This window comes from Myxine glutinosa, chromosome 5, assembly GCF_964187855.1.
Source record: "Myxine glutinosa chromosome 5, kmMyxGlut1.1, whole genome shotgun sequence".
NCBI lineage: Eukaryota > Metazoa > Chordata > Myxini > Myxiniformes > Myxinidae > Myxine > Myxine glutinosa.
In genome coordinates this window covers 115477229-115489737 of record NC_136265.1, presented here as the reverse complement: position 1 = coordinate 115489737, position 12509 = coordinate 115477229, and the positions used below count along the sequence as shown (strand labels likewise).

At 47.5% G+C, this 12509-nt stretch overlaps 1 protein-coding gene across 5 annotated transcripts in view; it reads right to left on the bottom strand.

The window, feature by feature from the left end:
• Positions 1-420: 420 nt before the first annotated feature.
• LOC137427207 (sulfotransferase 2B1) overlaps positions 421-12509 on the bottom strand; it is a 31804-nt gene continuing 19715 nt past the window's right edge. For 3 of the 5 annotated variants that reach the window (XM_068116480.2, XM_078778583.1, XM_068116479.2), the window contains 3 exons: positions 3721-3812; positions 3400-3577; positions 421-1020 (listed from right to left, as the gene is read on the bottom strand). In XM_068116480.2, the coding sequence (XP_067972581.2) occupies positions 869-1020; positions 3400-3577; positions 3721-3812 (422 nt within the window). In that variant the 3' untranslated portion in view covers positions 421-868. Of the gene's footprint in view, positions 2194-3399; positions 3578-3720; positions 3813-12509 lie in introns of all 5 variants that reach the window. The other 2 variants (XM_068116483.2, XM_078778584.1) reach the window with 1 other exon arrangement.

Sequence of the window (12509 nt, the reverse complement as noted above, 5' to 3'; positions counted from 1 at the left end):
GGAGCGCAATGTTCAACCCAGTTTCAGAAAGCTGGGTCTCCGTCGAAGGTTATGGGTCTTGCAGCAGGACAATGACCCCAAACACACTTTAAAAAGCACCTTGAATGGTTTGGTCTTGTCTTGTTTGGTGTTTGGTTTTGTCTTGAATGGTTCAAGACAAAACGCTGGACTGTTCTGAAGTGGCCAGCAATGAGTCCAGATCTAAATCCCATTGAACACCTGTGGGGAGATCTGAAAACAGCAGTTGGGAGAAGGTCACCCTTCAAATCTGGGAGAACTGGAGCAGTTTGCACAAGAAGAGTGGGTCAAACTCACAGTAGAGAGGTGAAGGAAGCTCATTCATGGCTAAAGGAAGCGCTTGACTGAAGTTATTTTGTCCAAAGTCTGTGCTACCAAATATTAGGTCTCAGGAGTCAATAATTTTGTCATTGCCATTTCTTTTTATTTTCTGATTTGAAAGGATATATTAAGTTCTGAATCAAAAACAAATGTTCTGTAATATTAACAGTAAAATAAAGAATTGTGGAGAGCAAATACTTTTGCCAATTTCAACTTATTTTTTCGAGAAAATTGTAAGTTATTTGAAAAAAGTGCATGGGTGCCAATATATTTGGCCACGATTGTAAATTAACATGATCATGTTACATAATACGTGATCTGAAGACAAATTCTGGAATTGTATGTGGAATTCCTTACTCGAGCTTGAAACAAGTCATAAAGGAAGGAGAACCAATAAGAAAAGGTTTGCAAGGCCTTGTATGACCAGGAGGGAGGGGGAAATGAGGTGTATGTTTTTATTTGGGTCCAAAGAAAATCATTCAATGCAACACCAGGAAATCAACATGGTGTCTTCTGGCTGAGCAACCTTTTACGAGGATGGTCCAACAGGCAGCTTTTCTTGGCTCGGTCGACGGTTCCAGGTGAGGTCCGGGTCGAATCCCTCCATGCGTTCACAATACACGACATCAAACCACTCACTCTGAGCCACGGTGAAGTGATTCTTCCAGTCTCCCACTTTACCTGGAATTAATGGAATAGTGTGTTGGAAAGGAATCATAGCATAAATGTGTACTTACTCAAAATGGAATCCTTTCATTTATTCTCCCTGTCAACTCGTGCTGGAGTTCCCCAAGGCAGTGATCTGGGCCCAGTCCTATTCCTGATCTTCATTAATGATCTATCTGACTCTCTGAAAAATCCTCTTTATCTAGTTGCTGATGACTTCACCCTCTGTCATGACATCCATGACCCTTCAGATAAACAGGCTGCGGCCTCTTCCTCTCTTCAGACCTTAACAAAAATCACAAGATGGTCAAACACTTGGAATATGTCTTTCAAGGCTGACAAATCTCACGCTCTCACTCTTTCAGAAAGGATCATCTGTCCAACCTCTCCCCTCCTTCCCCCCACTTCCAATTACGAGGCACTCAGCTTGTGCGCTGAGATCATGGTGGTTCATGGACCATGAACATGAATACCATGATGAGAGGTTGAATGAAGCTCGAAGACTCTCCATTTGTTTAATAAACACATGCTCTTAAGTTCAAAGCAAATAATTCAAATTTTAACTAGAACGACACTCTTCGACGTCTAGACATCGACCGATATGCTTCAGCCCCCATATATATATATACAGGGTGGTCCAGAAACCCTTGGCACATTTTGAAGAACGATACCTGCAACAAACAACTAAGTTTATTATTGTTCTTCGGTGCAAAACAAAACATGGTTACTCGTAAATGGATGTGACCGCTTCAACATGCACAGGCATCACGTGATACACAACAGGGTGAGGTGCATCACACGATACACAACAGGTGGGGGTGGAGGTGCATCACGTGATATGCAACAGGGTGAGGTGCATCACGTGATATGCAACAAGATGAGATGCATCACGTGATATGGATCGTGGTGAGCTTCGTTCACTGTGGTGCATGCGTTTGTCTTTGCGTTAGTTCAATTCATTGTGAATTAGACACCCTAATATGAGGGAGGATATCGTGAGACAGAAAATGCGTGCTGTACGCTTGTATTCTGTTTCTGGAAATTGGGCTGAAGTTCACAGACAACTTGTCAAATAATGTGGTGCCGGCGCAATTGAGAGAACAACCATTGGCAGAATAAACAAGCAGTTTGATGAAACCAGCAGCATTCTTCCAAAACAGTCACCAGGTATGCCTCATACTGTTCGATCTGAGGAAAGCAGAGCGGTCATTCAACAACAACTCGACAGTAACACCCCATTATCAATTCGTCGTTTATCAAACACCACCAACAAAAGTCGATCATCGATTCGAAGAATACTAAAAGACCTTAATGCGAAACCAAAAATACCCAGATTAATACACCAACTACCTGAGAATGATTTTGACAGTTGCGTTGAGGCTTGTGAGACATCACTTGGGTTAATGGATATGGACAATGATTTGCAGAACAGGATCTTGTGGTCAGATGAATCCAAGTTTACTTTATCTGGTTCTGTGAATCATCATAACATCATGATATGTGCAGCAGAAAACCCACGATTTACTGTTGAGCACAACGTACAGTATCGAGCTTGTGTGTCCGTCTGGTCAGGCATTTCTTTAGGAGACATTGTTGGACCAATATTTTTCTAAGAAAATGTGAATGCTGCAAATTACCTTCTAATGTTGGGGCAGCAGGTATTTCCACTCAATGATGGCCAAATGTGGTTCATGCATGATGGTGCGCCTGCTCATTATGCTGCCAGTGTACGCCAGGCCCTTGATTTGAACTTTACAGACAAATGGATTGGCCGTCGTGGTCCGGTTGAATGGCCGAATGGTTAAATGGAATTGTCTTGTGATTTAACAACACCCTGTGATTTCTTACTTTGGGGTTTCCTCAAACACAAAGTATGCGAGGAATCGTACGACCCTTTGGGACTTGAAACCATTCATCCAGAATGAGACTGCTGCCATAACGACTGAAACATGCAGAACTGCAAACTTCCCCCCAAAAAATTTCATCACGAATTTTGTCTCCAATAGTTTCTTGAAAATCCCACTGATCAGCTTCACCATACCGAGAACCTTCAGAGTTGCAAATGACGGCAGAATCAGTACTGGAATCCGAGCTAGAAATACACGATTGGTTTATGTCTGCTGCATTTTGGATCAAGGTGGGTTATGAGTGTGACATCACTGGTGAAAAGCGACACTTTACGGCTTTTTTTGGCACTTAATGATTCGCAAAAAAAAAAAAATCAAATAAATTTCTCCTTCAAATTGGACTTCAAAAGGTTTGGTTTTTCAGGATAAATTTTGAAATTTCAATTAATGATTTTCCATGTTTTTTCAGGAAAAAACAATTGTGTTTGGGTCCCCCTTTAGCCCACAACTTTTAGAGCATATACTGTGACTGCTCAATGAAACTCACCTTTTCTTATAAAATCTCCCTTTGAGAGATCAACTAAATCCACCATCTTGCTATAGTTGGTCAATGGGTTGTCCCGCATAGCTTCAAAGGAAGAATGTTTCATCACCTTCTGCACTTGCTCCTCTGTGAGGCTTTTGTCAAGGAACTTGCAGACCCGCTTTACGACAGCAGCCAGGTCCTAAAAACGTGTATGCACAAGCTATGATTATACGACACACACACACAGACACACACACACACACACACACACACACACACACACAGACACACACACACAGACACACACACACACCTTGATCTACGTCAGCACTTCAGTCTCACCTTGGACAATTCCTCATATGTCACATGCAGGAAGTTTTTGTAACCGCTGTTGAGCCAACCCCGGACGTGGTCAAACCAATCACCATATGTACCTGCTCACCACACAAAGCTTTTATACAAAGGTGTTATTGCTCACCTTCAAACATTTATAATCACCATGGTAATTAAATAATTAATGATTGGTGCATTCATTCATTTTGTATTCCACCATGGAATAAATTCATGTATTAACTCGAACGGCACTCGGTGGCGCGCACACACACAGTACCTCCACTAGGCTGAACAGTTCACATTTTGTATCCCACTGATAGGCCAGACCTGAACCAAAATCTAATCGGCTTATTCTTGACACCTTACCAACTCATCCACCTAGTTTTTGTCATAACTTGTGCACAACGTTGAGATATTGTGCTATATACCGTTTTTGGTCCCATCTCTCAATGATGAAGAATCACTTTCAAAAAATATCGGATTCGGATTCGGATCTTCACCAAAATTGAACGGATTCGTCCTTGTGACATACCAACCTTTCCATCAAATTGCATCCAAATTCGTGAATAACTTTTTGAGACATCCTGTTCATGGACAGACAAACAAACAGATAGATGGACAGACAGGGGTGAAAACATATCGAGGATGCGGAGGTAATGACAAACCAAATGGGGCTTTACTTTACACCTTTCACCTGCGATCACAAACTTACGTGACCACGGAACTCCATTAGCTTTTTTTATTTATATATATATGCAATGAAATTGTATCTAAGTTGAACCCAGGTGTTATGCTCTCTCCAACCACTGAGAGGCGTCTATAAGAACTCGGACGACCATCGCTCCGAATCATACCTGTGACAGATAATCTGTGTGACAGCGTATACTCGAATGGTGCGTATATCTAGATGTTCCAGGCTTGCTTGCATTGATTGATTAATTAATTGCTGGACTCCTCCATGATTATGTAATCCTGATATATGGCTTGATTATATCTTACAGGTGTTGCCAGAGATCGAATTTGAATTAAACCTACCATAAGGACAATGTTGTGGATTTGACTTTTTACAACACTTAATTCAAATTCGTCTCTTCGTCCCGAACGCGTACGAGACCTGAACGAGTACGACATGGCTCATAAGATGATCCAAGTGCCTATCTTCGGAGCAGATCCCCGGGCAATGGACACGGCCGCCGAACTGACACATTGGCTGAAGATCTTGAATAATCAGTTAAATGCTCAGGAGGCCGTCACCAATGAAACAAATCTCGCCGTGCTGCAATCTAAGGTGCACCATGCCGTGTACATGACCATCGAACAATGTGCGACGTTCGATGATGCGGTGGCTGAGCTGAAGCGTATCTACATAAAAAACCGAAGCGTGGTCGACTCCCGACATTTGCTTGCGACTCGTCGACAACAGCCCACGGAGACCTGAGATCAATTTGCTCTAGACCTCCGACGACTACTGAAGGAAAGTACCCCTGAGGTATGCACACATGAACAAGTCTGTGATGACCTTGTCCGCGATGCTTTCGTCTCAGGACTAAGGTCGCCGGTCGTCAGACAGAGACTACTTGAAGCATCCGAATTGACATTAGCCGAAGCACTTCGGTTATCTCACATGTACACCGAAGCACGGGAGCAATCCGACGCGTATGAACGCCCATACGTCACTGCGGGGATATCTCGACAGACGCGGCCGGAGAGAGCTACCGCCGACATCGAAGATGCTGCCCCGGCTCCTCTGCCGGAATTGGGGACCACGGATACTCTCAAGGATCCAGATCCGGGCTTGACAGTGGCTGCTGCAGCAGGACCCAAGTCAGGAAGTAACGCTACGTGCTATTTCTGCGGGAATCGGAATCATCCCAGGTCAGTTTGTCCAGCTAAGGATGCGAAGTGTCATTTGTGCTCAAAGATGGGTCATTTTGCAAAAGTTTGCCAAGCGTCGCGAGGCAAGCGGGCTCGCTCGACGATGAATGTGCTTATCTCCGAGCCCGCGGTACGAGCGGCGCACGGCGCACCTCGCCCGACTTTGATGGGGATCGCCCCTCTCGGTGGGCCCCGAGCTGAGAGCTCGATCTTGATGAGACTCGCCGCGCTGACTAAAACAAGTGGCGCAAACACTTCAGTACGTGGCGCGACTGTCCTTGACTGGCATTCTTTCGACACCCTGCCAACTTCCGGGATCAGCCACCCGATCGGTGAATGCTGGCTTCAAAACTCCGCGCGTGGTACGAGCGCCCTCCGGAGGCGGCACGAACGATCTACAAGCTACTTTAATGGCATGAAAGCTGGGAAATTCACGCGTGGCACAAGTGCCCTCTGGAGACGGCACGACTGGCCTACAAACGACTTCAACGGCACGAAAGACATTAGCTGGCATTGGATTCACACGCGAGGCCCAAGCGCCTCCCCTCGACGACTCGATAACTACAGGGCCAACTGGCCTGGCTCGTGCTATAATCCCACTCATGATTGAGGGAATTTTTGTTAATGCTTTAATCGACATGGGATCCACGGATAGTTATGTGGATCTTCGGCTTGTGCAGAAACATGGATGGCCGATTCTTGGGAAAAGACACAGAATCTTTATGGCCTCTCAGGGGCTATGGCTTAGCACAAAAGGGGAATGTCGACTGAAGCTTGTGATTAAGGGTCGAATGTTTCCGGATGTGCATTTAATGGTCTTACCAGCATTATGTGCAGAAGTTTTGCTAGGACATGATTTTCTCAAGCGACATGGACGTTTGGAAATGGATTTTGATGGTACTGATACTCTTGCTGTGTGTGCTCTTGCAGGGATGGAAATTGAGCCCTTGTCGCTGTTCCCCAATATGACCACGTACTGTACACCTGTCGCGGTTAAATCGCGACACTACTCACGCGCTGACAGGCAATTCATTGCGGAAGAAACGGCGCAGCTACTAAAGGAAGGTATCATAGAACCTACTCGGTCGCCATGGCGGGCCCAAGTTCTGGTAGTACGAAGCGAATCACATCGCAAACGCATGGTAATTGACTATTCGCAGACAATTAATCAGTTTACCCAGCTGGACGCCTACCCACTCCCGGGAATGGACTCCCTGGTTCGACAGGTGGCACAGTATTCGGTCTACAGCACTCTCGATCTACGTAGTGCGTATCATCAGATCCCCATCTCCGAGGCAGATCGCATCTATACTGCGTTTGAATCAGGTCAGAGGTTATACCAGTTCACCCGGCTACCTTTCGGGGTCACGAACAGGGTCGCGTGTTTTCAGAGGGCAATGGACGACCTCATCGCTAAGGAGAACTTGACCGATGTCTTCGTTTATCTGGATAATCTCATGGTTTGCGGGTATGACCAGGAACATCATGATGCTAATCTGAAGCGCTTCCTTGAGGTCGCGCAGAGGTATCGCTTGACTATGAATGAGGCTAAATGTCGCTACTCTGCTCGCACGATAGATTACACCGTGACCCATGGCGCTATCGCTCCGGATAAGGAGCGTCTGCGACCCTTGCTCGACATGGCCCCGCCCTGCGATTGTGCTTCGTTGAAGTGTGCTCTCGGGCTGTTCGCTCATTATTCCAAGTGGGTACAAAATTTCTCCGTGAAGCTCCGCCCACTTGTGGACTGTGAAGCGTTCACCATGAGCCTTGCTGCCAAGGCCGCTTTTCATAGCCTTAAGTCCGACATCGCTGGCGCCGCTGTGGCGACGATTGATGAAAATAAATCCTTTGTTTTGGAAAGCGATGCGTCGGATCATGTGATAGCTGCAACTCTCTCTCAAGGGGGGCGCCCTGTGGCCTTCTTTTCATGGACTCTCTCCGCTGAGCAGAGACATTCGTCTGTTGAAAAGGAGGCGTATGCCATCGTCGAGTCGATCAGGCGTTGGTGTCCCTATTTGCTCGGACAATGCTTCCAAATTATCACGGACCAACAGAGCGTTGCTTTTATGGACGACACCCTGCATGCTCAACGCATTAAGAATGAGAAAAGCACTCGCTGGCGGATTGAGCTCGCCGATTTCTGCTACACAATCAAATATCGCCCTGGGAGGGATAACCTGTTTGCTGACGCTTTATCGCGGCCGGCGACGTGTGCGAGCCTCACATCTTTTGAGGACCTGCGCATTTTGCATGACACCTTGTGCAATCCCGGGGTGACGCGTTTCGCTCATTTTGTGCTCAGTCGTAACTTGCCCTACTCGGTCGAGGATATTCGTCAGATCTGTCGCACTTGTTCTGTATGTGCTGAACTCAAACCGCGTTTCTACAACCCTCCTAGGGGAACGCTGGTCCGAGCCACTAGGCCGTGGGAGAGATTGGCGATGGATTTCAAAGGACCACTGCCGGCGTCACCGGCTTCGAGTAACTCTCGTTATCTACTCACGATCGTTGATGAGTTCTCGAGATTCCCTTTTGCTTTCCCGTGCGTAGATATGACAGCTGCCATGGTTATCCGGTGCCTGCAGAACTTGTTTTCTATGTTTGGGAATCCGGCCTACATGCATACCGATCGAGGCGCGGTGTTCCTGTCCCAGGAGGGACAGGAACTTCTTACTCCAGCATAATGTCGCTGCTACGGATTCGTCCCTTCCGCTGTTGTGGTTTTCATCCACTTGAAACCCTTCTGGTTCGATGTATTATTATTATTATTATTATTATTATTGGGGTTTGAAGGAAACGGCGATTATGGTTATTGTTGTTCAAAGGAAATGGTTATTGTGGTTAAAAGGTTAAAAGCGCTCATGGAAAAACGAGACAGGAAACAGGATCGAGCACCGGAAGACGACGATAGAGAAGAGGAAGAAGGCGTGAGGAAAAAAAAGACGTGTCTTCAAGATCCGTACGGAGCGTGGTTGAGCGAACGTCGCGAGTGAACTTTGAGTCCGTGAAAAGAATCGTGCGATCGGTATTATCGCTGGAGTATTGAAAAAGCCTGCGTAGTCAGGTACAGGCGTGAGATTCTGGAGAATCCTCGCCTAGAGGCTGTGGCTCGAGTAAGAGCCGTCCGCCATTTTGGGAACCACGCACGTCGTTCGCGGAACAAGGTTTTGCCGCGTCCGCTGGTCTCGCCCTCTGGTGGTTTGCCGGGGATGTGTGTGCGCGACAGCGGCGTTTGAAGACTACGGTGCGGTTTGCCGGTGGAACGTTGAATGTGCACGTTTGGATTGCGTCTTTGGGATTCCTCTTTCCACCGCTAATTTGCTGTTGGTTGGGGACCATGTGACGGTCCCCGCCTTGCCTACACCTCCTTATTCACCTCATCGCCTCATCGCCTCTTCACCGGGAACACCATTGAGTTACAGAGACATTGAGGAGTGTTCGGTCATATTCACTGGGAGAGCAGTGAGTTTTAATACTTTAATAGATGGTACCATCTTGAGATATTGATTGTATTGTGGATTGCTATAATAATTGTTGTATCGTTATCCCTGTGTGATTTTTAATATATTATTGGTTTGTTGATACCTCTTGGTATGGTTTCCATAGTGATTTTGACACGGAATAACATATTTTTCTGCCGTGGCTCCTCCCGGTGTTCGGAGGTATACTGAGACCAGGAGGTCGGCGAGGAACACGTAACAGTCACTTCTAGCTATACCACTCCGTATAGACCGCAGGCGAATGAACAGGTCGAACGCTTCTATGGTATTATATGGAGAGCCGTTATGCTGAGTCTTAAGTCCCTCGGCCGAGGCCTAGACAAATGGGCTTGGTCGCTACCCGTGGAACTGAACTCGATCAGGACTTTATTGTGTACGGCTACCAATCAAACTCCCCACGAACGGATGTTTCATCACCCGAGGAGTTCGAGTAGTACCCGATCTCTACCTAGTTGGCTTGCTGAGCCGGGACCGGCTTTCCTCAAACGTGCAGTTTGCATGAGTAAGTATGACCCACTAGTGGATAAGGTGCAGGTACTCCAAGCTAATCCCGAGCACGCTCGTGTGTTGATGTCTGATGGACGCGAGTCAACAGTCTCCGTACGCCACCTGGCCCCTTGCGGGGAAGTTGACGAACCCATTTTCGAGTCCATGGACTCTCCCGTTGATCCGCCTGTGGAGTATCTGCTGGCCTCCTTACCACTAAACGCTCCCCAACCAGTAGGCCCTGTGGTGCCACCTCGGTCACCTGACCTAGGCAGCTACTCCGACGCAGGGGACTCCGGTCTTGGGGATGTAGTACCCGGTAGTTTCCGGACCCGTGCTGGCAGGATAATTCGCCGCCCTGACCGCTACGGATGGACCGACTGACATGGACGGACAACTGCTGCTCACTGCTATTATTCTGCTGCTATATGCTGCTAGATTTTGTTTGCGGGCTAGCTACACAGCGGAAGTGTAGTTTTAACGGCGGGGAGAATGTAATGATATTGTATCGAAGTTGAACCCAGGTATTATGCTCTCTCCAACCACTGAGAGGCGTCTATAAGAACTCGGACGACCATCACTCCGAATCATACCTGTGACATATTGTTACGGTTTTTAGAACCTTCACTTTGTAAATTTAGTAGTAAATTTCCTGTGTACATTTCCCCTTAATTGGCTGTTAATTGAAATGAGCACCTTAGCTAGTCCATGTGCAAGCACGTAGCCAATCATAGAACCTCTCTATAGTTATTTCATTAGTCTGTGTTTCAGATAAGGCTGTGTGTCCAATAGTCGATCTTACGTTGCACCAAAATCAAATAAGATAGATCCCCTTTTGATGGCCCCAGAACCTCCATTACCAACTGCATTGCTTCCATTACCAACTGCATTACCTCCATTACCAACTGCATTCGCCGCCATCGCCCATGTGCTCTAACTCGAAGAAGAAGGGCGTGGCCCGCCCATCGTCATCAAGAGGAGGAGTCAGCCAGCCCCGATCAACCAACCAAGAATGAGTGGGTTTGGCTTGAGAGGGCGGAGAGAGAACGATCAAGAAGTTTCGCGAACGTTCCAGGGTGTGGCGCTGTATAACCCGTTGCGCGGAGCCCCCACCGGAGTTCTGTGGAGAGGTGAGGAGAGTTCTGTGGAGAGGTGGGCAGAGTTCTGTGGAGAGTTCTGTGGAGAGGTGAGCAGAGTTCTGTGGAGAGGTGAGCAGAGTTCTGTGGAGAGGTGAGCAGAGATCTGTGGAGAGGTGAGCAGAGTTCTGTGGAGAGGTGAGCAGAGTTCTGTGGAGAGGTGAGCAGAGTTCTGTGGAGAGGTGAGCAGAGTTCTGTGGAGAGGTGAGCAGAGTTCTGTGGAGAGGTGAGCAGAGTTCTGTGGAGAGGTGAGCTGAGTTCTGAGGGTGGTGCGCTGAACCAAAGTGAGAGAGTGCTGAGGAGTCCTTCTGTGGAAAGAGGTGGGCAGGCAAAGCAGTGGAGAGAGAACGCATGAGGCGGAGGACGTACGAGGCCTGAGGGAAACGCTGTTTGGAACAGCCCCTGTGCGCGAAGCTCTGACACGCTGCTGCGCGTGAACCAGATTGCGGAGGAGTCGGCGGCCGTTCGCCTCCAGCCTGCCATCCTGAACGGACTCTTCTCTCCCTTCCAGCCATCCACCCCTGCCATACTATCCATTCGTGTACGTGAGTTTGTCTTGTTTGTTCTGTCCTGGGTATAAGTTAAGCCTGTGTAGATAAGCTTGCTCTGTGTCCTTCTGCTCCTTCCATTTTCCGTATATTACTTTGAGGTCTTTTCTTCTCTTTGATATTGGGTTGTGTAAATAGTAATTAATAAATACCTGTTCCTCCATTCTTTGATTTCTTCTTTCTCATCCCATCGTTTTAGAGATTTCCCCATTGAGTTCCTGTGGTGCGATTTCCACAAGGCAGTGTTCTGGGCCCTGCGCTTTTTCTGGTCTTCATCAATGATCTCTCTGACTCTCTTGAAAATCTTCTGTATCTCTTTGCTGATGACTCTACTCTCTGTCGCTCCATTCTTCATCCCTCAGATCGGCAGTCTGCAGCCTCCTCACTCTCTGCAGACCTGGACAAAATCACAGACTGGGCAAACAAGTGGAACATGTCTTTCAATCCTGACAAATCTCACACGCTTACGATGTCTCTCCGAAAAGACCGACTGGACAACCCTCCCATCCACTTTCTGAATAATCCTCTCCAAGAAGTTCTGTCACTCAAGCTTTTGGGTCTCACTATGTGCCATGATCTTTCCTGGGAAAACCACATTTCAAATCTGGCCTCCAAAGCCAGTCGCCGACTGGGCATCCTCCGTCGTGCGAAGTCCTTCCTTGGCACACCTGAGCTCCTCACCACATACAAGGCTTTCATCCGCAGCTCAATGGAATACTGCTCTCCCCTCTGGGCTGGTGCTCCTGCCTCACACCTTGCTCGTCTTCACGCTGTTGAAACCAAAGCATTCAGAATCATTGGAATCTCCCGTGATGAAGCTAACTCCAAGGGCCTCTCACTCACTCACCGCAGGCAGGTTGGTGGTCTTTCCGTCTTCTACCGACTCCTCTCTGGCCATGCCCCCCCAGCTCTCTCTGGGCTCTGTCCCGCAAATATTCCTACAGGTCTCACAAGATCTGCCTGCAACCCTCTTATGGTCAAACTGCCAAAATCAAGACTCTCTGCTCACCTTCACTCCTTCATTCCTCTTTTCTCCCGCCTCTGGAACAAACTCCCTCACTCTCTTCAATCCCACTCCACCCTCCAGGTCTTTAAAACAGCTGTTCACCACCATCTCTTATCTTCCCCCATCCAAAACCTTGATCTTTTCTACCCCCGCTAATTTCACCCTAATTCCACTTTTTTGAAATACCAACTTCTGTCCTGGAAGTCCTTGGTGTCCTTGTGTTTTATACTTCTCCCTCCCCCCC